This window comes from Athene noctua, chromosome 3 (assembly GCF_965140245.1).
Source record: "Athene noctua chromosome 3, bAthNoc1.hap1.1, whole genome shotgun sequence".
NCBI classification, from domain to species: Eukaryota; Metazoa; Chordata; class Aves; order Strigiformes; family Strigidae; genus Athene; species Athene noctua.
The window spans coordinates 74,655,693-74,682,709 of record NC_134039.1 but is presented as its reverse complement, the minus strand read 5'-3'; the positions used below and the strand labels follow the sequence as shown (position 1 = coordinate 74,682,709).

Genomic DNA, 27,017 nt, shown 5'->3' with positions numbered 1-27,017 from the left:
CTGTCACTGCTTTTGATGTCATTGAAAAGCTACTGCAGGACAACTGACTATAGATTCACTGCCGTATTTTAATGTGCTTTTGATGTAGTTATTGGCAGAAGATAATTTTTTTATCATCTTTGCAATATTGGCCTTTAACGACAATAAGAAAAGATTGTTCTAAAGTGTGACACATACAGGATGTGGAATATATCTGAATCTAGCTGTGAGCTCCCTTTTATTTTCTGAGTCTCTGTATATCTAATGACAATCTTAGAGTCTGATTGACAAGCTGATCTTGATGCAGTCAGTCTATTCTGCAGCCTGCCTAGGTCTAGAGAGGTTCTTCAGACCTGTGGGAAGGAACAAGCAAAAAATCTTCAGTGCTGAACTATTCTACACAATCAATCCACCTGATAGTTTAAGTCCCAGAGTCAAATGGCACGGGGTAGGAGTTTCCTACCATTGAGCGTATGGTGCAAAGGGTTAGAGACCAAGGCTGGCAAAGAAAAGAATCATCCACCAGCACATACCAGAAAATCAGGCTCAAGAAAGTAAAATCAGCAAAGTTTGCCTGGTTCTAAAAATCACAAAAGGGGGAAAGATAACACTGGGTGGAGATGTGTTGCTTTTTTGTTTTGCAAAGATCTAAAACTCTCCAGGGCCTTCTTTACAGTAAAAATAACTGGTTGGGAAATTCCTTGGCTGAGTCAGAAGAGTTTAATTAAGACATCTGAAGAACCCATAGCATATGGGACTCTGAGGCAGAGGCATAATCCTGGGTCATTCTGCAAAGGCTACAATAATGCAAATGGTTTTCTGAGAAGTCACGTCAGCTTTTTGATCATGGCTCACTCAACATAAATTGGAACTCACACAAATGTCTGTTCTTACTACTTCTCACTTCTACAGGAAGATGTATAAGCATCCAGTCTGAAAGGGATGTCACACTGTTTAGTGCTCTAAATGGAGATGTGAAGTCACAGAAAAAGCAAGTCAACAACTAATCTGGAGCTAAAAGAAAATCCATTGAGGCTTAATATGAGAAAAATTGTAAATCAGAAAGTTATGAGAGGAGTAAATATATTTGAACAGTGTCGTTCAATTACAATAATTTTCTCAATTACTACCCTTGCATACCAATCCTTAAAAACACTTTCTATACCTAACAAGTATTTAATTAGAAGTTTTAAGAAGTTCTGAGATGACATTCGGAGAGAAGTAAAGAAAATAAAAGTAATGACAGCAGAATTGTTTGTGGTGAGACAGAGGGAAATAAACCAAGGAGGGTTTGGAAAGCATGAAGCACACTGGAAATATCTTTTAAGTTATTAAGCAACTGCATTAGTCTTGTGGTCTCTAAAGTGACTGTTAAACCCTGGAATGGTTTAGCAGGGAGTGCGCTATCTACTGTTAGAGTGGGGTTAGAGCTCTCCTAGTATGGGTACTCTCTACATAAGATAGTATTATATGTTTCTTACTCTCATAAAGTCTGATTTATATACCCAGATATATCAACCACGCATAAACTTTAGTTCTTTTCCAGTTTCAGTCCCTTTGGCATATCTGGCCACTGTGCAGTTGTAGGTGTACAGTGCCTGGTCTGTGATGCTCTTAACAGCCATGGAGGGGTGACAGATGATGAAGCCATCATTGAGACTCACAGAAGAAAACTCATCTCTCCCAGTTTTCAAGAAGAGTAAGAAGGAAGACCCTGGTAATTACAGGCCTGTCTGCCTCACTTCAGTGTCTGGTAAAATTATGGAGAAGTTTATTCTGGGATTTACTGAAAAACACTTGAGAGACAACACTGTCATTGGTCATAGCCAGCACAGGTTCATGAGGGGAAGTTCTGCTGAGCCAACAGTTCCCTTTTATGACAAGATCCCCAACTAGCTGGCCGAGGGAAGACAGTGGATGTGGCAGTTTTGGATTTTAGCAAAGCTCTTCATGCTGTCTCTCACAGTATCCTTCTGGATAAACTGTCCAGCACACAGCTAGACAAGTCCATATGTTGGGTGAGCAACTGGCTGGCAGGTTGGGCTCAAAGAGTTATAGTAAGTGGGGTTACATCAGGCTGGTGGCCAGTCACCAGTGGGGTTCCCCAGGACTCAATTTTAGGGCCAGTGCTTTTCAATGTTCTATAAATTAGCATATTAATTAAGTTTGATGATGATACTAAACTAGGAGTAGCTGTGGACTCCCTCAAGGGTAAAGAGGCCTTACATAGATATCTGGATAGACTACAGAGCTGGGCAATCCTCAGCTGTACGAAATTTAACAAGAGTTACTGCCAGATTCTCCACCTGGGATGGGGTAATCCTGGTTATACATATAAACTGTGGGATGAGAGGCTGGAAAGCAGCCCCATGGAAAGAGATCTTGGGGTTTGGGTTGATGGCAAGCTGAATATGAGTCAACAGTGTTCCCTGGCAGCCAAAATAGCCAACCATGTCCCACTCTACACTGCACTGGTGTGTCCCCACCTCGAGTACCGAGTGCAGTTTTGGGTGCCTCAAGATAAGAAGGACATTGAACTTTTAGAGTGTGTTCAGAGGAGGGTGACCAGGATGGTGAAAGGCCTCAAGGGCAAGACTTATGAGGAGCAGCTGAGGTGACCTGTCTTGTTCAGCTTGGAGAAGAGAAGGCTGAGGGGTCACCTCATCGCAGTCTACAACTTCCTCAAGGGGGCAGGGCAGGGGAAGGTGCTGATCTCCTCTCTCTGGTGACCAGCGATAGACCACAAGGAAATGGAATAACGCTCTGCCAGGGGAACTTCAGATTGGACATTAGGAAAAGGTATCTTCACCGAGAGGGTGGTCGGTCACTGGAACAGGCTGCCACGGAAGCGGTCACAGCAACAAGTCTGTCAGAGTTCAAGGAGTATCTGAACAAAGCTCTTAGTCATGTGTTTAGGCAGTCCCACAAGGAGCTGGGAGTTGGACTTGATGATCTTTACGGGTCCCTTCCAACATGAGATATTTTGTGATTTTGTGTTTCTAAACCTGACCAGAACTGACTGGCTTCTAAATTTCGTGGGGAATCAAGACACTAGGTCCATTTACACCAGCGGGGAAGTTAGATTACATTGTGGTAGATGACCTGTTTTTTCCAGTTGTGGATAAATAACAAACATGTTTCACTTGTACTTCATGAAACTATGCTTATAATACCTTGATTCATTTGTTGTAACCATGCCGCAGTTTGAGCACAGGTCCAAAACTACTTCTGCCATATAGTGACATTCAGTCATGGGAAAACAGGCTCCAACAAACCTCAGAGGGAGCTCAAGTACGCAGTGCAATGGCTGAGAGCATTTGGCCCAGTTTGTTTTTCTCCCTCATGTTCCCAAGTGCCCCTGAGGTGATACCCTGTGTCTGCAGAAACATCCCTAAGAGGACGCTGTCTGCCATAAAGATAGATGGGGGTCCCTATTCCTCTTCACTCCTGGATGACGCTAGAATACATAGATACCCACACCAGGCCACAGGAATCCTAAGGCAGCAATGTGGACACCCCCTACAGTAAAGGAGCAAGATGACTCAAGCCAGGTACCTGGCATGACACCATGCTGCCAGTGAAGAAAAAAACCCTCATGTTTTGGGGGTTACAACCAGCTCTGAAATAAGATTAGGAAATATCCTCTTACTTGGTAATATTTCTACAGTACAGCATCTTGAGAATCTGGAGTTGCTTACAGCCTTTCCAAAGATATTTCAGTGCTTTGTCAGTAAGTTGAATGCAACCTGAGACATCCAGGAACTGGAGATAATGGCAGGCTGCAGCCAAGTATTGGATACAGGTATCGGTCATCTGTAAGTGAAGCAACAAGACACGCAGAAGTTAGATGATTATTGAATAGTTAAAAGAAAAAAACCCAGACCACAATTTTAGTGTCTGATTTGTAGGAAAACTATGTTTTAAAATACCTCATGGAAGTAAAATTTCTGACACAGAAGAATTCTGAATCTCTGAAAGAGGCTCGACAGGAACTGTCACAAATATCAGAAGCATATTAGGTATTAGTTATCTGTAATTCCAATACAGTGTAAAATATTGTGGGATTTTTTTTCACCTAATCAGAATGTTTTAACTTTCCTAACCTCATAATTTTGCATGTAGCACATATAAGCCTTTAGCCTGACTTGCTATTGCATTGTTCTCCCTGAACTATTAGGCTGCACTTATAGTTTAATTATATCAGTTTTCTATCTCAGTTCTCTGTTACAAGTGAATGTCTCACACCAAGACCTTTTTAATGTATAGTTGTTTTTCATTAGCTCTGAAGCAGAGCTGCTTAGTTTCACTTCATGATTCCATTTTTCTAAACTGATACTGACATTGCCATTAATGCTATAAGTAGCATTTGAGAAAAACATGAGACATAGAGTCTTCATGGTATATAAGCAGTCATGCGAGCTACTTAATTGCTTCACCGACCTCACTGGGAACGGTCAAGAATACAAACGGTCAAGAATACACTATGCACATACTTTAATTACCTTGTTCTGTCAGGACCAAAAATGAAGAGGGGAAATACTAAAGACCTTTTACAGATACTTGATTAAAATCAGTGGAGTGATGGTGGAAAGAGAGATGAGGGTTTCACTTGCATTAAACAGACAATCTCATGAAAAGCTAAAAGGGACAAGGAGGCAAGTTGAAGCTGAGACCTTGGGCTGAGGAACAGAAAATGAGCACACGATCTCATTATACAGTCCTCCTGGAATACAGAGATAATTCTGTGCTTTGCTTATTCCAGATTTAGCTGTATGTTCAATATTAAGATCTGCAACAGATTAATAAACAGATTAAAAGGTTAATAACTAGATTAACATTCCTACTGAAATAAAAAGTTGCTGACTCTGAAGTCAGTAATCAATATTGGATGCATTTAAGAGAAAGGTACCTTCATCATACACTCATCCTCTCTTCAGAGTAATGAATTACATAATTCATTGTCCATCAAACTGTGTCTCCAGAACTTTGCTATTTAAATAGCTGATCCATTTAACCAGAGACTTATTTTCAATTCTTGCTGTATTTTTTCATGTGTAGGATATGTTTCCCACAGCAACTCTGGTTTTTTGCTATGAAATAAGAATTACTCTTGAATCAGGCTCATTCCTTGAATAAGACTGAGAACTGCCCTGCTGAATATTTTATAGTACCAGCATTAGCAAATGACTTACACCTATCCTAGGTATACAGAAGCATGACAGGGACACTCACTACACTTTCACTGAAGCCAGTGGAGTTTGTTCAAAGACAATAAATTTGCCCCAGTAGATATGATTAAAGTAATAAGCTCTTCTAATTTTAGAGTAACCTGCACAGCACATGCCAAAAAATTCTTAATAGACATGTATTTCTCTATTGATTTTTTTTTCCATGTTCTCTTGCTATGCTTTCTTTTTAAAATTATTTTTAAAAATATAATTTAGCTGATGTTGCAGGACATGACTGTCAGACATATTAACATATATCCTTTGGAACAGGTTCATTCTTACTTTAATCTCCTGACCATTTTTAAACAGTCTCTGAGTGGAAAATATTTCCTTACTTAGCAGCTGGATCCCCTCAATTTACACTAGAGACTGCCAAAGGATTTGAAAGACCCATTAGTTTTAACATCCACAGGTGTACCCATCTCATTTTACGGAGTTGCAAGCTGGATTCAAGTCAAAAAACGACTTGTAAACTTATGTGTAGATTTATTTGGAAGAGTCTTGATGTTCTTTTCTGAAAATAGTAGGGTATTAGCAGTTAACAGATTGGCTTTATAACCATTTAAAGAAAAGATACCATCTAGGAACAAAGTGTTGGAAGGGGATTACTAGGTCACTGAGTCTTCTTCTTGTTCCCATTTGCAGGAACTACAAAATATGACCCAGTTTATTCCCTCACCAAGAGCCACCGTAACATTCCTTAATACTCTACCCCATCTCCTTTCCCAAGATACTGTTTTACAATTCACTGCTCTGATAATCAGAAACTCTCCCAATTTCCAGCCTAAATATATTTACTGCTATTGTAGAGGTTTGGTTTGGTTTAGTTTGGTTTCCTGTGTTAGGATACAAGGTGTAGTGGAAAGCATGGCAGAGAAGACTGATTGCAACACTACCTAACTTCAACTACTTTGGGAAGATCTCCATGCTCAACTTCTATTGCCACTGTTATTATGGAAAAATAGCTTAACATCTATCTAAAAGCAAAGGATACAGGAGATTGAGACTCATGTATATAATATTTAATGGTGTACTGTAGGTATCTCTAAGATTTTTAACCAAGGGCGATTGTAAGACACCTAGCAACTTCCTTGGCCTGACAGATCTGAAACATAGGGGGTTGGCCTAGAGACTGAGAAACTTATGAACTTTTGGAAGGCAAGCAAATTGACCAAAATATGTATAATTCAGAGCTGGCTAGCTAGTCAGCTAAGTCATCTCAAACTAGTTGGCCAGGAGGTTGTTCCACCACTGCAGTGAATAAGAGGACATGAGGACTGTGTGGAGGACTGGAAGACAGCCAAAGGTTATGGAGAAGGGTGCTGGAGTGGAGGAATGCAGGGACAAGCGATGGCTGCAGACATACTGTAGAAGGAAACAGGACATGGGCACTTCAGTAGGAAAACAGGGAAACTGGCCTAATGAGTATGGTGAAATTTTAAAGCATAGTTCAAGGTGAACTTTTCCAACTATAGTAATAAACTTGGTCTATTCCCACTTTATAGTGAAATTTTTAAAAAATTAAATAATCTTTTTTTAAAATTGCATTTGAATGTTTATTGACAAAATGCAGCAAGTATTTGGTTTTGCTGTTAAAGAAAATCATTAAAAGCACAGAAATAATTAAACACACAAAAACCAGAGGTATTAAGTCAGAAAGTATAGGAAAGGAGATTTAGGCCTTCATAGCAGTGATAATTTCAAAAAGGAACACACATTTGGACACAGGAAAAAGATAATTGAGATGCAAGACTTGAATCAAAAAGAAATGATACAGAAAATATAGGAAGAAAACATGCTGTAGTGTAAGCTCATGGTAAAGAGGAACTAAATTTCATTACAGGTGAATCTTAATCTAAATAAATGAATAGCTGGAAATAATTATATTTTTTTCAGACATCCTGAATGTAAAATAGTTGAGTACCTTTCCTGGTGAGATGTTAGTTAACTGAATAAGGCTGCAACTGCACATGGTTTTATTGGTAATAGATACCTACTAAACACAGTACACTACATCAGACTCACCAAAGCACACTGTGGGAACCACTAGCAAAACTGTCACATGAACTTGGATATTAAGGGAATATTTATATAGCCCTGGGATGACTATTTTTCTGAGTCTTCTTCTAGTAGTAGAGAGACATGGCTTCTCAAAGAACTGAGGAAAGGTTCCCTGACAGATGCTTTCTGGGAACAATTCGCTCCACTGACTATAAAAAGCAGCCTAAGGACGACTCCCTTCCATAGGTATAAGTTACTCAAATAATACCTCATAAATTTTATTTTGCAAAGAACTTAGTTGCTTAGGCTTAGAATCTTCAAAATAATTAAGCATGAATTTACATCTCTGAGTGCATGAGCTTTTAGGCACTACTGCTATATTCAAAGTAGCCACTGCCCTGACATGTAAAGCCAGAGGTATGAAGTTCTCATGCCCCAGTTTATGCTTTACCTGGGTTCAGACAGAGCACTGGAAAAAATAAAGCACGAAAACTCCAAGAGTTATTAAAACAAAGACACCACTCTTTGGAAGCACCCAAAACACCAGAAGCTGAGAGAATATTTGCAGGATGTATCACTAAAAGCCCTTCTCTCTTCACCCTTCCTTAGACATCAACCCCTGGAGAGACAAACTTTTACCTGATACAGCAGACACACCTGTATGTTGTAACTGCAACCATTAGAAAAACGCCAAACACTCTCAAGAGCCAAGTCTCAGAACTTAAACCTCATGGACAGTCAGCTGAACTTATTTCTGATACAGCTGATTTCTAAATCAGTTGAGTACGCTGTAGAATCGTGACAAGACACAGATGCCAGGGGCTCAAATTTCTGAATGAAATACTAAGTACTTCTCTGTGCAATAGCAATCCCAGAACTATTGCCCCATTTCTTCTACATACCTTTGGGCAACCCGCTATGCTGACAGATGTTAGTCTGTGGCAGTGAAATGCCATTGTGTTCACAGCTTCATCTGTCAGCTGAGGGCAGTAAGAGACAGAGCAGTGTTCCAGGTATCTTGTGCCCTTGCAGAACTCCTGAAAGAGTGACAAACCAACCAGTCATTCTTAGGTGACAGGCCTACTCTGTTTTTCTCAATTTACGATACATTTACATCAATCCTTTCATCCACTTCAGGCACTTCAGTTTTCTAGGTACCCTTTATTACTAGTGAAGTCATTCAGCCGTTGGCTGTGAATGTCACTAGAAAAAGAAAAGATGCACTAAGAGGCTATTTTCTGTTGTTTATACATTTATTCTTCCACTCTCTGCAAATGCCCATTTGTCTGTATATTAACTTTTCTGGTTTTTAGTTTTTTGGCGGTTTGTTTTTTTTTTTTTTTTCCAAAATGAACAAGTGTATAGGTATAAATTACATTTTTTTCTTGGAAAAGAATGGGTAAGAATCTCAGGACTGTCACTTGGGGGTTCTGACTTCCTCTGTGGAGTTCAGGCCAGCTAACTGTGGCTGAAGTGCCATGTAATTCCTGCTGTGATACCTGTTGACTACAATTTATAACCTCATTTTTAGAGCAAATAAGCACTTGAAAATCCTACTGACTTCAATTCCAGCACCTTTGTAACTCAGGCATTAGCTTTTTTGTATGCCCTGTAAAACAGATCATTTTGGAAAATAACAGATCAAACTGTTCAGTGACCTTTCCCAGCGGAGATAACTTCACACATTATGAAACTGTAAGAGCTGTTTACAAAACATTTTAGTGACCTACAGATGGCAGGTGATAAATGGGTGTAAGGTGTTATTGTTATTATTATTATTATTATTATTATTATTATTATTATTATTATTACTACTACTACTATCAAGACATTTCAGCTTCTACATGAGGTTTTTTTCTTTTTTACATGAATACCCTTCTCATGTTCTCTTCTACAAGCTGAATTGAAAAGACCAAAGGGACAGCTGACCACCTCAATGTGTTCATGTATTTTTCATCTTACATTTGATATTTGCACCTCTAACAGGTGACCCATATGAATGAAAATTTTTGGCAAAAAGTATGCTAAAGCATATATTTTAAATAATATCAGAGAATCCCACATGAAATTTTGCTTCTCATGAAACATGGGTAGTTACAACTTTGGCATAGTATGCACACTTCTTGTTTGCAATGAAACTCCTATGAAAGGCCACATAGATTCATAAAAGGTACTTTTCTCTTTTGCATTCTGAAACTTTGTTTACCTTTTGGCCTGAATCTTTTTCAGACCTGAAAATATTCAATTCTAGGCCTACAAAGAAAAGGAGAAGACCATAATCTGTGTTTGTGGAAACCTTCTCTTGGAGACCCTGCAGATTTGTTAACCCAAGAACTAAACAACCTAAAATCATATTTCTTCACCTAATGGTGCCATGATGTGAGGATCGCAGAACATCCTGTGATCTCACTTTATGTTCAGTGAGAATCTCTCCTATTCTGTGATGTCCAGCCTAAAAACATGGTGAGATAGATGTCTTAAATTTGTAACTGAGCTGATCTTCCAGGCCTGCTAATCTTGGCCTAAGGCCAGTGTAATTTGTCATTTACTGGAATGGAAATTCTACCTCGATAGGGGAAAGAAGGAAATGCTTATGTAGTAGATTGAATAAAAAACACTGGTTGCATGGAGCTTTTCAAAACTTTCAGAAATTAGTCCTGAGGTGAACAGACTAAGGCCAACATGGATGAATATCACATGTGCATGTACACAGAGACACACAAATGCACATATTTATCATGCACAAATATTATATATATTTATAATTTGGAAAAAAATTCTGTAGTAATCAGACTATTGCCTTTGACACATAGCTATTTTATCTTTATGTAAAACAGGAATTGGGACAATAACATATGTTGATCACTGGAAAATGTTAGCTTTGTTATGACCAAAAATTATGCAATTCTGTGTGATTTTCATAAGTCTTACTTAAACAGATGCAAAGAAATGTATTAAGTCTGACATTTGTTTCACAGACTGGAAATTTTTGTCTGTATCTTTATGCTAGCTCCTTTTTTTCTATCTGTCAGTATAGCTGTAGCAAGGCAGTGCTTATTGGGCTTTGGGTTCTTGTTTCATTTTACAAAAATATTAGAATGTCAATGTTTTAACTTAGGACTGGTTAGAGTGGACAATTCAGAATTCATATTAATTGGCTTTCGTACCTTTCCTATTTCAATTGTAGCTCTACAGACTGTTTGTAACCTCCAATACAGAAACATTCTAAACCCAGTGTCTGAATGGTTTTAATCCACGTGTAAGAGAAATTGCACTCCCTTCAGAATCAAGCCTCAGATTTGATTACTTAGTCACTACATTCCCAGCTAGGGTATGTAGCACAAGCTGAAGCCAAGATTTCAATGCCTGTGAGATATGTTTATCTTGTTTTTACTGGCATAGTTTGTCTACGTAGATATTTAAAATATCCTTCAAAGTTAGGTTCTGAATTTGCTCTTAGCTTTAAGTCTACCCCTACATTATTTTGCAAATAGCACTAAAACATTTGCAATCAAAGAGAATGGAGCTTTGTTTGCTTTCTTCATGCCTGTATCCCTGGTTCTGTGCCTATAAAGAAAATAACAGAAGATGTTTTGAAGATAAGAAATGTTTGCAAAACGTTTAGACACGACAAAGAATGAAATAACATAATTTTCTAACTTATTTGCACAATTCTAATTCCGTGTAAAGAAGCCCTGAGGACACACATAAGCATCAATGAAAATATGAAATACTAAAGTGCTGCTTATTAAGTGAGCATCATCTGAGTTATGAATAAACAAAGATTGTATTTACAAAATATGTGATCACATAAGCATTTACATACTGTTATAATGCCTGAGAACAAGTAAAATAATTAACACTGTACAGTCAGCATTATTTCTGTTTATTTTTGGATATATTATTTAGCTATTTTGTAACTTTAGAGCAATTTTCCTTAACAGTGTTAGCAAAGCCCTCCTAATTTGCATTTTCTTTCACATGTTTTAAATACTCTTTATATAATCAAAAGATAACCAAGTCATGCAGCATCCAAAGGGTTACTCTCTACAAATTTTCCATAAATCCTTTAGATTCAACTTACAAAAAAGGACTTGCTATTTTGTTTCAAGTTACTTCTTTCTCCTGCCCTCCCTAGATCCATGACAACATGGCTTCTGTAACCCCCACATGTACTCCCTGCTGATGCTTTCTTTCTCAAAAAGTTCAAATTCATATGGCAGACAAGGAAACCATAAACACTTTTTTTTTTTTTCACAGTCTTTTTTTGAACTTACTCCTATGTAGTGAGACAACTGAAACAGCTTCTTAGCCATAAGCATAGCACAATGCAGAAGTGAATATTCTCCTCTGAAAGCAGCAACACTGATGTTACACAACTTTCCGTGAGGTACACAAGATGTACATACTTGGTCATTGTTTCGGTTAAAAACATGGAACTTTACACAGAACATTCATGAAAGGCAAGTCAGAATTATTCCCAAAAGAAGCAAATGCTAATGGCCTGACATGGATCTTGGGTAGCAAGATTCAATCCAGATGCATCCCTTGTGGTACAGCAACAACTGACTCATTCTTACAATATATGGCTATAAAATGATGGATGTTGGAGCTTTATAATGGAAAAAATGTAGAAGCTGAAGACTGGGATTACGTGAGGGCATTGCCTGTACCTGCAGCCTTATGATCTGCAACTGCTTAAGGGCATGAAGTTGACATCATTAAAAAACATGATTTAAGCATTTCGGTTACATATGGTTAGGAACAATTCTCAGTTACTGAAAAAAAGTGCTTTTATTTGGATGTAAATCCTCCCTCCTTCCTAACAAAATGTACGGTTCTTTTTTCTACTATAAAGTTACGAACTAGTGTTTATTTGTTATATTGTTCTGAAACACAAAGCAGTAAATCCATGCAATCATACTGAATTTGTCAAATCCCCATAAGGTTTTAGGTAAACTTCAAGCAACCTGTGACGAGGGTAAGGAATTTCATAGATTAACTATACATTTTGGAAACAGTCACCTCCTCTTCTTCATTCTGAATTTTCAAACTAGGTTCATTCCATGCCCGCTAGATTATGTATGGAAGTAAACAGCAAAACGTTGGCCCCTATCCAACCTTTTCATTCCACTTGCAATGACTGAACAGATCTCAGTCATAATGTCTCAGCCATCCACTTTCCAGACTGCAGGTTCCTTGCTTACTTATCTGTTCCTTTTATGGAGATTGTACCATACCTCTGATCATCCCTATTACTCTCTCTGAATCTCTTCCAGTTTCCAGTGCAATGCTTTACCCATAAAAAGAATTACAGTAACAATGATTAACTGATTTTACCAAAACAAGACAATGAGTACTAATAAATCAGAATTTACTCTGTGGTTACTGCTGTGATGATACTGTTAGTCTAATAAATATTTGGATGGCAAGTCTCATTCTTGATATTCATTAAAAAAAAGCAAGAGTCAGTAAATCAGAAATATATAAAAAATTATAAGCATTGTAAACTGAAATTAAAATACTGCATTATTATTAATATTTCTAAGATAATTGCTGATTATTAAAGAAATAAATTATTTCTTCACTGTGTAACTCCATAACCTATCATCAGTATAAATAACCGCCTCTGTGTCACCTTCAATTTGTAGGTTGCCTTTCTACAAATTAATTCATTTCCTGTTTGACTACTTTATAAAGATTATTGACCCTGGGAAATTTCTGAGTTCATAGGCTAAGTATGAGATCAGAACACTAAACAATACAAATTTTAGCCTAATGTTTTTATTTTAAGAACAATGTCTAGCTTTGTATTGCCCAGATCCCATGTTTAAATTTCAAACCCACTGTATATAATAACAATTTAAAAAAGAAAAATAATGAAACAATGGGAAAAATTTAGTGAGGTTCAACAGATGTCTTGCTGTGAGTGTGAGATCTTTAGAATAAGAAGTCAGTATTTCAAACATCTAGCTTACAATACATGTAGTCCGTTCTCTAGCATATTAGTTTCATTGTTACATAGGAATAAATTATGCATTTGATGTTTTCATAGGACATTTTTTAAGGTTTTATTCAAATAATGACAGCATGCAATTTGTGCTCTTTCTCCCATAAAACAGCTAAAACATCTATTCAATCTCGAGAAGATGCACGTGTATTTCTTATTGTTATTTTTAATTATTGTTATTTTTAATCATAGTAATCATATTATTTATGCTGGTAAGTAATATGCCTTTACAGGTATACTGAGACACATTCTTGTGTCACTAAAAGATGATGATGTGTAGCAATGTATAAGCAGCAGATGAGAAACCAAGTGTAACAGACTAAAAGAATTTCAACTATTCCATTGAGATAGACATGCTAAGTCTTCTAAATACAGCATTCAACAAATGACTGACTAAAGAAGTAGAAAGCAAGACCTGAAAGCCCACACCAGCAATAGGAAAAGTTTTAGATATAAATGTTTTGGATAGAAATTAGTGAAGGATTTGTAGAGCAAGAAATAAATAATAGTACCAGCAATTTAGATTGAAATTTGCACAGTACAACTCAGTAGAAATTAAGGCGCTTGTGGAATGAATTTCAGAGACAAGCAGAATTCAAGATGCATTAAAACTCACGGAAGAAAAAAAAAAAAAAAAGGAAAGGAATGAAAGGGGAGAATCATTTGTAAGAGTGAGAGTGTAGAATGGTGTAATGAAAAGTAAGATCTGTTTTGGGCATGGTTAATTTGAAGAAATAGAGATGTTTTCAGGAAACACCAAGAAAAGAGGTGAAATTTTACCTGAATCCCAGTATCACTGATGTTTTTGCATTCTGATATAGAAAGTTCTTTTATTTTTCCATGGCGGCCAAGGGCTTTCAAGCCCTAAAAAAAATCCAGAAAAATTAATTTTAAAAATCAATATATGAAATTATATGTAATTACGTTTAATATTTAAGATGGGCAATAATATCCAATGCCTGTATAATAAAGCATCTAAGAATTACAGCACCTTTTAAGACATTTTCTTCAGCAGAATGCATATAGTTCATCCTCCAATTTTTGCTTGAGTTATGTACAAGGATTAAGAATTCTTTACGGAAATAGTTAAACTGAGAAAGCAAAAACATAGATTTTCCTACCTGTTCAGAAAGAAAGAAACAGAAGTAGAGTGGTGTGAAATACTTCCACAGGACACAGACTAGGACTCTCAGACAAAATATGTTTATAGATCTCCTCTAAAATTTGGGTTTGAAAGAACTTTTCACATTTTTTTAATTGGAAGAACAAAATACTATTTGCTATGACCAAATAATATCTTAAAATTTATGCCTTTATGACTTGTTTACCAGTAAGGACTTTATGGTTACAGCTATGGTACAAGGCAACATTTGAAATGGTGCAGTCACTCTTAGGTGCTTGAACAATCCCCATATTCTAGACAATAGGGAGGTGAAAACCTTGGTAAATTCCTGTTTTAGTAGTGCAAAAGTATCCAAAGATGCTTTATGATTTTTGCTGCTTGTACACCAGCAAACGGGACCATGTTCTGATCCTAACCTCTCTAATCTGAAGGAGAATTAAATGTTCCCTTTGTAAAAGGTATTTAGATAGTTACAGAATATCTCTGTGCTTCATATCTATAGAGTAAACCACTGAAAAACAAAGTTATCACTTAAATCCGTATGGTTAATAAATTATCTACAATTAGGAAGCAAACAGCACTGCACAGAGAGGAAATATCTTGAAAAAATAAGTGCATGTAAATAGTGTCTGGAATCCAGATGTGGACACTGTAATGATAATGCTGGAAGAGTGCGGCTGGAGTTCAGATTTTGTAAATTCCTGAAATCTCACTGAATAAAAACAAAAAATGGAACAATGAAAGAGATTTCCAATCCTGGCTACTTATGAAAACAAAGACATCTGCATTTTTCTCAGCAGACACAGTTATGTGGTGACCATTACTTTCAACAGCTTCATGAAAATCTACAGATTTCAAATTTTTGTTGACCATAGCACTCCTATTCAAGACAAAAAAACAGCTATGTACTTAAACACCACATGGGTTTATGCCAGAATTTGAATTCCTTACATCAGAGACTGATAGTAATGGGTGTGACCTTATGGACATAATTTCTTCTTGCATGTTTATTTAAAAGTGGCACCACTTTAATGTACTTGGTAATGAAATACTAAATAATATTATAAATATTTTTTTGCTATATAACAACTAATGCTGCTATGACATCATACTAATGGTTTATATGACTAGAGTGACATTGAATCACAGAACAACTATTTTTTTTCAGTGAAAATCAAGGTCTCCTTTGAGGCATTTCATTAATAATTCCAGATCTGAGAAGGGAAAGAGTGAAGACTTGGGAGACAAGGAATGTCATTAGGAACTGTTTATTACATAGAAAAACTACAGAACTTCTGCATTTCAAAAAATAAACCTCTTCAAACAAGCTCTATGCAGGAAGTCTAGTCTATGTGAAATTTTTAACTATTATTTTTGTATCTAACATATATATAAAGGAGCCAATTATCACTAGTTTTTACTATACTTCCTGATTTATTCAGTAGTATTCCCTGATAAGTAACGTCAGAGATCCCCATCCAGGATACTGTCCTATTTCTAGAGAATATTATCTTCTATACTAAGCCTCCCCACATTTTTGAAAGATATTGTCAGAGCTCTCATATCATTGGATCTCCTAGAAATAGATGCTAGTAAAAAAATACTGTGCAGCATACAGACTAGGATCACCCACTCTTGTGACTCCAAAAATATATTTCCTTTTTAACATAAAGAAATCATCCCATGTATCTTGGGTCAATCTTCTGTTGCCATGGAGAAAAGGAAGACTTTGTCTTGCATCTCTTGTATAGCATGTATATTACCATTTCCATTTAGAAAAGAACTTTAAAAGAAACTTCCTCTCCAACCAATTTTTTCCAAGCAATTTTTACGTTTTTTGTTCTGTTTCATTAACTTTATTATGTGAGGCCCAAACATTCGCAAAGCATTGTTTATTATTATTTCATCATGGTTTTTGTAGATGAGAACATGAGTATCAACTGTACCAGTTGGTGAGGGTCTTCACTTGCTGGAGACAAAAGTCATCTGAGGCTATGGCATACCAAAGAACAACTCTTTATTATTTATATTCACAAGCTGCAAGTCTCTGCCTTTCAACTGCAGACTGCAATGAATGTACTGTCTCTCGCTAACCATAACCATGTGCTATGCTATTTTCAACTTCTTCTGAGATTCCTGTTCACATATCTCTTTGTAACCTTAAAGGTCAGCATCTGTAATGTATCTTTATGTTCTAGAGATATACAGATGTTACTTCCTATTCATACCCCAAACCAAACAGATTGACCTCAAAGTGACTCCAATCTTGGAAGACAGTTCTTAAGAGGCATCTCCCACCTTCCATTTCTGAGCCATTTAACATTAAATGACTCAGTTTATCCTCTAAAATGCTCAGATTTCTACTCAGGTTAGCCACAGTCAGGCACCAATTTCATGGATCAAACACAAGAAGAATGTAATTCCTATCACGGGGTATCATTTTGCTAATAACAATACATATGTGGCAGAACAAAGTTCAGTTTCAAATGTCAAAAGCCTTCTGGAAAATAGGTAAGTTCTTAAGCAAATGTAGATACACTGTTTCCAGTTCCTGAGCTGATATAAAGGTGGGTCAGACCTATTTAGAGAAACTAGAGACACTTTTCTATTGCAGCGCAGAACCCCCCTGTATGGCTTTGTGTATAATGCATGCCATAAAATTAAATTTCTGTACCTAACATACTTTGTGGTTAGGCCAGATCATGACTTACGAAATACAGTTGCCAACATTTGTGTTGGGAGTCAAGGTGTTAGCACATCTGGCATCAATTGTAATGACTCTCTGTGTTAGTATTTCCTACTTCTATGCAGAATTAAGTTGCTAAGTCTTCAGGTCAAATTCTCTCTTTCTCTATTCTCCCAAGCAAACTGGAGTGCTAACATCTGAATTTGGAGCTCACTTTAATAAATTTTAACATTTCCTTTTCTCTGCCTTGGGAATGTGTGTGATTTATTACATCCTTTCCTTTGGAAACCAAATGCAACTAATTCATTTGCAGTCTGTCGCTGGTTATATCTATTAGACCTGATAATATTTTTTTTCTTAACTTTCACAAGGCTCTTATTCAGTCCTATTGGCCTAATTTTCTAACAGGCCAAAATATGGAGCTAGCCTATGGATTCAAGTAACCATAGATTCAGAATCCCACTAAGAGTGCAAAGAAATTCTTCTAGATAACAGTGGAAAGCCAAAATGCCACTTTGTTTTGATTTTTCCCCCCTATTTAGAAACTTACAGAAATATTAGTAAATATTTATGTTGCAGCCTGGCCTTCGGGACCAGCCAAGATCTGAAGATTATTAAGTACAAACACATAAGAAAAGAAAGTTGAGCTAACTGTGCATACATCCATATAACCACTACTCCAGAGTTCCCAGTGATTACAAATGATCCTCAACTGCAAAGAGTAACTACACACAGCACACAAAAAAATCTGTTCCTGAGCAACTGACTTGATGCCACAGATAATTCCCGAGGACGTGTTTCAGCCAAAAGAGAGAATGGGGTCTTAGACTATTATGAGAATTTCATGCATGACAGTTATTGCAGAAGAAAACACAGAAGGAAAGAATATTTCTCTGTGTACTTCATACTTCCTTTTTATGTTTGATTTCAGAAGTGTATCAGGGTTCTTCCCATTTTTAAAGTATTTTACATATTTTTTACGTTTTAGGCTTTTTTTTTTTCCCCCTCTCTCATTATTACACTGCATACCTTGAGTCTATGTCAGGGCATATACTGCTTTTGTTGCTGGATGCTCTATGTATCTCAGGAGTCAACTTAGTTTCTTTAACAGTTCCTTTTACTATTATTTGCTATGGTTTTTCTGACTGTCTAAATCCTGCTTGACTTAAGATACTTTCTTCAAATGTCCTGAACTTCTATACTTAATGGTTTATTTTATGTCCCAAGAAGATGGGTGGTCCAGGCCATATGCATTAGCAGCTTGTGTCAGAATGAGTAAAGCTAGGCAGCTGAATGCTTTCAGACTCTCAGACTTGGAGCAAAACTGCCAAAGCTGTATAGTATAGACATCAGAAAAAGTTCAAGACATTTTAACAAAAATACGGAGAACATTAGAATAAAGCTTATAAATAAAATCGCTTCTCTAACTCATGGAAGCTTTTCCATTAAGTCACTGGGTCTGCTTTTATAAGAAAGATAAACAGGTTTTAGCCCTAAATGCCACTGTTTCCAGCCCATAATAGAAGCTTAAACACTTTGCATGTATTGTAAAGGCCTTTACAATGATATCTAAAATGAGTTGTGATTACAATATTATCTGTGCATTCATGAAAATATTCACAATACTCACAATTTAACAACCAGAAACCTATGGACCCTATTCCAGGGAGTTTAGGAGAGCAAAGGGTGAGGAAAAACAATGAGGGATAGAAGGCTAGCAAGAAAAAAGGTTATCTCAAAGAATTTAAATATAGTCTTTTCAAAAACTCAACACTTTTTGCACTGTCATTGTGTCTTTAAAAAAAAAATGCTGTCACTAAATTTGAAATATTTTCATTTGTATGTCTCCTTTAAGTTGTTTATAACCCTAAGAAAACAATTTGTAGTACTTCAGCAGTGACAAAAAAAAATGTCCTTCCCACTGTTAAAAAAAGTTATTGAGACTTAAAAACGTGTGTTAATTTAGTTTTAAAAAATCAATTTTGAATAAAGAAATATTTTCTGAAATGTAAAAGGATGAATGCTAAAATAACTGAGTGAATAAATTAATATTTTAAATGTAATTGTGTTTTATGTTTTGTTATGTATTGTATATGAGTAAGAGCAATTTAGTCAAAGCTCTAATGAGAAAAGTGAAGAAACTTCTGTGGTATGCCACCAATCTCTCATATGCATAAAGCTGATATCCTTTTCATGGGATGATATTTGATTTTGTTAAAGAATACTCTTTGATTTTTATTTTGGAAGACATATAAGTGTACACACAACCTTAAGCATGTGATGGATTACTTGCCTTATTCTAGGTTCTGTTTAGAAGTTTACCTAGGCATTTTCTCTCAATGTAAAATGCATAACTTTCTATACAATACCCAAATTTGAAAACACGCAATGATTATTATGCAATTCCTAGTCTTTCTGTTGACGAGCAGACTCGGAACAAGGATAATAAACTTCTCCAAACATGAGAGAGAGAGGAGTGCTGTATTTCTTATTAACATTGCATATTTCAATTACTGTGAGCCTACAGGGTACTTCATTAACAAGATCTCATCAAGAAAATTTTGTCATTATATTTCTTCCAAATGCAACACATTCCCTGAATGAAAGAGAGAGTGCAACAGGAACATTTCACTTATTTGGCAACAGAGAAACTACAGAGGGAGGCACAAACAGTGGAAAAAAACTTCCATTTTGATTAACATTTAAGTCAGTCATACTGAGGCACAAATCTGCAACAAAATCTGCCTCTCCTCTATCCTTTCCTTACATATATGTCATCCTTATTGCACTAAATTCTGCTCTGCTTTGATGGGCAGAATGATTCTGTCATCACTTGAAAAGCTGGAAAGGAAATTTCTCCTGTGTAGTGCAAATCTATGTTGCGTATTCTACACGTTACACACTAAATAGCAACAAGGCAAAAGCAAGAGAGATCTACTGCACAGGCTGCAGGAAAGCATATGAGCCTTATAATTTCTCTTTATCAGCAGAGCGTAACGCTGTTGATTACAGCACATAAAACATTGCGCTCTCTGCTACATTTTTAAAGCAATTTGGCAACAGTACTTACAAAGTCTAAATTGAAAGGTATCTTAATACAACCTCACCTATATGCTAATAAAATGCATAATATAAAAACACATACAAATAGTAGCTTGTTGCAAAGCAGATTGCTAGATTTCCTTTATCAAATCATGTTTTAAGGTTAGAAAATGTATTTATTATACGTGCATGAATGTTACATCCTAAAAACACAGTGAACAGCAAAAAACTATAACAGTTTTGTAGCTAGTATGAGCAATCAGATCAGAAATTACAAACATGATAAATGGTTAATTTCCGGGTTAATTTATCTGTCTTGTGGGAGGGAGGCAACTGAAAGCCTTAGAAATGCAGTGTAAGCAAAAGAGCTTGGTTTATTGCCAAGGTCATGGGTTGTGCTATGTGAAAACTAGAGTAAGAAGTAACAAAGCATTTTAAAAGACTAGCTGTGGCAGGCAAGGAGACAGAAAACATTTATGTTGAAACACTGTGGGACTGTAATTCAAGGCATTATAAAACTCATTCAGATATAATTTTATATTTCAAATTGCCACATTAAATCAAGTCTGCTTGGATTTCCCAACCCTCTTTACTTAGCTGCTTTTTTTTTTCTTTTTTTTTTTTGAGGCCTCCAGAAAAGATACAGGCATTTTAATTACTTTTTTCACATTTTAATTACTTTTGCACAAACTCTTTGTTAGAGTCAAATAATAAAGTTCTTGGTCAGAATTCTGTTGGAACAGTGACTAGTCTCTATGGCAAGTTTTCTTCATGAAGTTTCTCCTAGATTTCTGTGTTCAGTGAGAAGAGTTTGCCCCCAAAGTAAAAGAAACTGCAGAACTGGCTCTGAACCCTGTGCACAAAGCAGGACCTGCCAAGAACATTTAATGTGGAGGCCTGCAGTGTTTAACCTGGCTCCCACATTCATTATTTTGCTTTGCAGAGTCTTAGCAAATTGACACATTGAAGATACCTTGTTAGAATTTCTTTCACAAGTAATTATTTTCTAGACCACAGTGTAGAGCAGTGACTGCTAGAGCTAACATACAGGATTTTTCACTATAAAATCTAGTTAATGGAAAAGACTATTTTTATAAATTTAAATTGTAAAAATTACTTTTTTTCCTTGTTTTCCTTAGGTCTAATTATCCTGAAGCAAAAAAATTCTGTTTAGCAAACATTTTTTCAAGATCAGTTTCATAGCAGCCAAACTTTCTCTTTTTGATGGTTTCTGTTTCTCTTTCAAATGTGAGACTTGTTCAACATAAGAATTACCTTTTATTGGGTACTGCCTATACACAGGCTAATATTGTATTATATACATTTCTAAAATATGTTTTCATGATACTGCAACTCCAGTGCTTCAAATCGATGCAGGTTTTTAAATGAATGGATTTTTATTGCATTTTTTCAGAAAGCCTAAATAAAATTTAAACACATTCTTCATTCTTCAATCACATATATATACCATATCTGAGATGCTGGTTCCAGAGAGATCAATGGATATCAATGATGACATATTTCCCAAAGCTTCAATTCCAGCATCGGTCACATTTTCACAGTAACGCAGGTTTAGGTAGGTCAACTCACGACATCTAAATTAAATTTAAAAACAAAAAAACCAAACACAAATGTCATCTTTCCACTTTTGTTACAGAAATGTAGTATAGCAAGTACATTTTTGTAATAAACCTTGCTAAGTTTTTTTCAGGGAACTTATGAAAATAAGCACTCTAGACCCATGGAATTATACCAGACTTCTGATACCTAGTTTACATAGGCACTTTCAAGGATTATACTCATAATGCACAAACATCGCAAATACTTCAAACCATGAACAGCAATTAAATCAAAATCTGAAAATCAAGGAGCTGTGTAACAAATAAAAGTATTTTAAAAATTTATTTGATACTTGTCCCCATCTCCAAATCCTTCATATCTTGCACAGGAACTTTAAAGCTCACTGCAGTGATAGGATTTGGGACCCCATGGCTGTACCCACATCCAGCTCCAGCTACACACAGAACGGTACACAGCAGATGAACACGTTGCCACGTTCTGCAAACGAGCAGATACAGCACTGACCATACATGGAAGACTGAATTTTACTGCATAAGTGAGCACTGTAAACTATACGTTCCCATAACCAAACAAGACAACCTGAGAAATGTGACTCCTCAAACAGTGCGTTTAAGCTCAGTGATGTTCAGCTACCCAATACTGCTTCTGAGGAACTGGAATTGAGGCAGTTTAGCAATAGAGTGCTTTTTGCTTGTGCAGACATCGGTATTTACTGAGTTTACAAAAATGTAACTTATACATGCTAATCTTTTAATGTCACTGACAACCATCATTTATACATTTTCCCCCCTAAAATGAAGACTTCTCAGATTTCCATATTTATATCGATGAATTCCCCTTTATATAATAGATAATTTTTTAAGAGATTCACAATGCCAAAAGGGACTAGTCATTTATCTAGTACAATTTCTGTATATAATTGGCTGCATAATTTTACCCATTTATTAACATATTAAGAACATTAACATTAGAAGTATGTTGAAAGTCTAACGAGACTAGAAAAATATTGTACTGGACTATGGTACCTTTGTGCTATTTCTGTGACAGAAACATCAGTGACACGAATACAATTAGTCAAATTCAGCTCTCTTAGCTTAGTTCCTGAAGAACCTTGTACAAAAGACCTTACACCTCCATCACTGATTCTAAAAGAGAAATGTAGACAATATTTATAATATGTATTTTTCCTACTCCATACAAGTCAATATACAATTTGCATTCAGCCTACATTGTAAATAAGCAGAAATTAATAATGGTATTTTTTAAATAGCTTTTTTAAACCCAGACAGGATCAGAATCGTTAATGGCTAGATTAGAAAGATGCTGCTCTTTGGAACTGCTGAAAACCAGAACTTTCTGAAAAAAAGTTTATGGGCAATTACAGGAACTTCCACTAGTTCCAACACTCAAATATGACAGCACTTCAAAAGACAGAGCTTGGAAACATATCTAGAAAGTATCAGAACCTGTTTAAACATTTCAGAGTAATATTTGTATTAATAACTTTGTTAATTTAAGGTACTGAAATAACTTAAAGGAAAAATGGTCTTCTAGCACAGAAGCAAAAGTCATAGGCATTATATGTATGTAGTAGCTGTTCTGTACATATGCATGGAGAATTAACCTGAGTTTATCCTTGGAGTGTTTCACTTAATTGCATATAATGTCAAACACAGCTAATTTATAATATACACAAAGGTTATAAAAATTAAGTAGATAGAAAATCTTGCAGCCAAATTGAGAGGGTTGGACAGCTGACTACAACTTGGATGTTTCAATACCGTTCGTATCTCTGGTATTTAACATTACTGTACACTTAGATTTTCAACACATTCCCAGTATTTTTTCCGTGTTCCCTGATGAATAAAAAATTAATCCCAGAATTCTGTAGGACAGAATCATATTTTGGCTTGCACGGTTTGTTGCAGCACAAAGAATCACTGCAAATCCCAAAGTCCCAGAAACATATGGGTAAGAATAGCATTACTAATAAAATGGTAACCTGAACAGAGCCTCATTGTGTGACCACAAGCTACAGATGAAGCCATAGTTCATAAAGTGTTAATCACTCTGAAACAACTGTGGTAGTTTTGGTGTTATTTCACAGTGCAGTTGTTTTTCATTCAAGAAAGATAAATTTAAGAAGCATACTTTCAGTATAATTAACTTGCATAGACTCTGTAAGGAATGCAGATCCTGACAATAAAGTCAACTGAATCTAAAAAAGAAAAAAAAAAGATATTCTCTAATCACACTGGGCTTGAGGGCTGAAATAATTGTGCTGTGAATACACATGCTAATTTTCTCTAGTCAGCTGACTAACTGTATAAGAATACAGACCACATACTGCTTTATCATATCACATGAAGATAACATACTTAAATTGGGAAAATGTGCCAAAGGTATGAGCCACCACATTGTCTGTATCCATTTTTAGACATGTTTTTACTCAAATCTCTATTATTTCATCATTCTAATAATCATGATCAGTTAATTTTCCTTCCTCATATTTCACAGGTAGTCAAATATATACTTCCTGTAATTTAAGAATTCTGAATTGGTAGATTTGCTCTTTCTGTTCTCTTAATTTCACAAAAAAATTTCCTTATCACTTAAGTTAGAAAAAATTAGTATCTTAGACTAAGATAAAATGCCAATGAAAAAAAGGAAACTGATTAAGAGCACTAAGATGGCTAAGCATTTCAAAATCTGTTAAGAATCTACCACCAGTATGGTGCTTCCCATGATTTCTATGGGAAATTCCTAAATGTTCTAACTCACAACGTGAACTTTTAAGCAACACGCTGTCCAAATAAGAGAGACACAAATACTAGCATCCCCCTTTTGTCGTTTCATAACTCTTGAAACTCTTTACCAAGTTTAGATGTGTTACAATCTATAACTTTGTTAATGCTGAAACTTTGCCAAGTGTCTGCAAAATCAATAATACAAGCACCGAGTTTTACAATAGCTTCACAACTGTTTGAAAAGTTTTGTTAAGGCAATTCAGCAATTCTTTAGCAGTAGAGACAGTAGACACATGTGCAAGCACACTCACAGCCCAAGATTTGGCTACCAGACTGGAAAATCCAGCCTTCTAAATGTTAAAACAGAAAATGCAGGCAGCTGTCCCATCTGCCCCACTGAACTACCAACATGATGTCATGGTACTACTCCAGCACTTCTCAGCTCATCTACACGCAGTGTTATCAGAGTTTTATACAGCATTAACAAGCACAAAAAGTGCTCTCGTTACACATTAAAGCAGAATCGCTAAAACTTCATATGACATCAGAAATTTTAAGATAAGTAGCAATTCAGCTTCTTTGTATTATTTTATAGATCTGCTGATTTTTAAATGTTTGGAGGTTTTGCCTGCCCTGTTCCCTCCCACCCTTGACTCCATCACCACACCACAAAACAGGGAACAAGAGCGCAGTTTGGGAAGCCCTTCCATTTGTCTTTGTTTCTACTGATACATGACACACCTGAAGTAGCAAACAGTCTTCACATAAAATATATGCTTCCTCTACAACATAAATTACAAAGTTGTCTTAGTAATTGTAAAAAATTGGTAGTTTTGTTTCTATCTTAGTACTAGATAGTATAGAAAGTATTATTTTAATATTCAAAAAATTAAACAATATCCAAATCCTAATAGAGTTGTAGCATTGGAATTGTCTTTGGTTATCATTTTCATCTTCTTTGTAGCCACATTCCAGCACTAAAATATGTCATGGTTATTAAGTAATATTACATCTACAGTTGTTTTGCTTAAACTGAAGTAATAATGAATGGATTTTTGAAAACATGACATGGGAAAAAAACCTACTTCTGTATTTTTTTCCATATTAACATACATGTGTTAACATTCTAAGAATTTATTTTTAAAACTGAAAGATATGCTAACTGGACTTATTACAAGTATAATTAACTTTAATAAAACTCCTTTGCAATGGTTTGAAGAAATTTGGAAGTGGTATAGTACCTTATGCAGTCTGCTACATTCAGTACAAGAATATGCTTCAGTGGTGAAATCATCTCAAGACCAGCATCTGTAATCTTCTGGCAATCAGCCATATGAATGTGCCTGATGTATGGGCAGAATTTACTCATCAATTTGAAACTTAAATCAGTAATCTGGCTATTCCCTGTTGAAATATATAAAGATGTAAGTTACACATCTGACATACATTAAGGGCCTGATCCAAAACCTGCTGAAGTCAGCTGAAAGATTTATTTCAAATTATCTGGATTAATTTCAAAAATACATATTCCTAATTGTTTTGTGAATTATTATACTAACCTTCAATTCTGACCTTGACAAGTTTACATTCAGCAAGGGCTTTAAAAGTTGTATCAGAAAGATGTGGAGAGTCAAGAAAGACAACAGACACTATCTGTTGGCATTTTTCAACCAGAGCCTTTAAAAGGAAAAAGGTGGAATAAAATATTCATATACTTATGCCGTCACATAAAAAAAGATCAGCAAATATTCTGCACATAATACCAAATATTACAGTTTCAAGCAAATAGTTATAATCCATTTTAACAGTAACTTCTAGCCAGTGAGCGATATACAAACTACTGAAATTCTCCATATGTTTATTATGTTTGGGAACACAAGGAAAAGTAAGTAAACGGAGACATGAAGTATGGCAGACACCTGAGACAGAGATCTAGTTAACAATCACTTTTGCAGGAGCTTTAAAATTCTTTTTTGATGGTCAAAATTGGTAGCAGAATGCTTTGCCCAAATATTATATTTGCTTAACACTGAAAAAAAATTAAAACTCTTATAAACTGGAAGACCATAATTTAGCCATTACCCATGTAGCAAAAGACAAGACAACTGAAATTTTCTGAAAGTGACTGCAAGTGAGCAAGATTTATAAACATAATTAGGTAATAGTTTAAAAAAAATGTTTTCAGGGAGAAATTTTTCTCTTAAATTGTATCTGCATAACTTTCTTTAAAGTCAGTTGAGAGTTCCCAGTTCCAATATCAGAAAGTTTCTCAAAGTACAGATTTATTTTCAATTTCTTACTTGAATACATCTGTCTGTAAGAGTTGGCATTTTGTTGATTAGCAAATCTTGAATCCCACTGCAGCCACGGGCAATATTTCTGAAGCCATCAACTGAAATCTAAGTAAGAAACAAAATATTTATGTCTCAGCAAGCCTAACAAAAGCAATACCAGGAAAGGCTTGAGATCTTTTCAATACTTCAAATTCACAGATATCTAGATGCCCACTAAAACAAGATATGCATTAATCCTACTAAAAGAAAAACAGACCCGTGATATATATATATAATTCTGAAATTTTAACATCATCCAAATCCAGGATCTGTTCCAAAAATGTATC

The 27,017-nt window shown here is 35.7% G+C and overlaps 1 protein-coding gene across 1 annotated transcript in view; it reads right to left on the bottom strand.

Moving 5' to 3' along the window:
• FBXL13 (F-box and leucine rich repeat protein 13) overlaps positions 1-27,017 on the bottom strand; it is a 96,288-nt gene that overhangs the window by 7,123 nt on the left and 62,148 nt on the right. Inside the window, exons 13-20 of the mRNA XM_074903379.1 lie at positions 26,698-26,796; positions 25,957-26,074; positions 25,639-25,801; positions 22,676-22,795; positions 21,538-21,664; positions 13,999-14,082; positions 8,111-8,245; positions 3,629-3,792 (exon numbers count right to left, since the gene is read on the bottom strand). Coding sequence (XP_074759480.1) covers positions 3,629-3,792; positions 8,111-8,245; positions 13,999-14,082; positions 21,538-21,664; positions 22,676-22,795; positions 25,639-25,801; positions 25,957-26,074; positions 26,698-26,796 — 1,010 coding nt within the window. The remainder of the gene's footprint in view (positions 1-3,628; positions 3,793-8,110; positions 8,246-13,998; positions 14,083-21,537; positions 21,665-22,675; positions 22,796-25,638; positions 25,802-25,956; positions 26,075-26,697; positions 26,797-27,017) is intronic.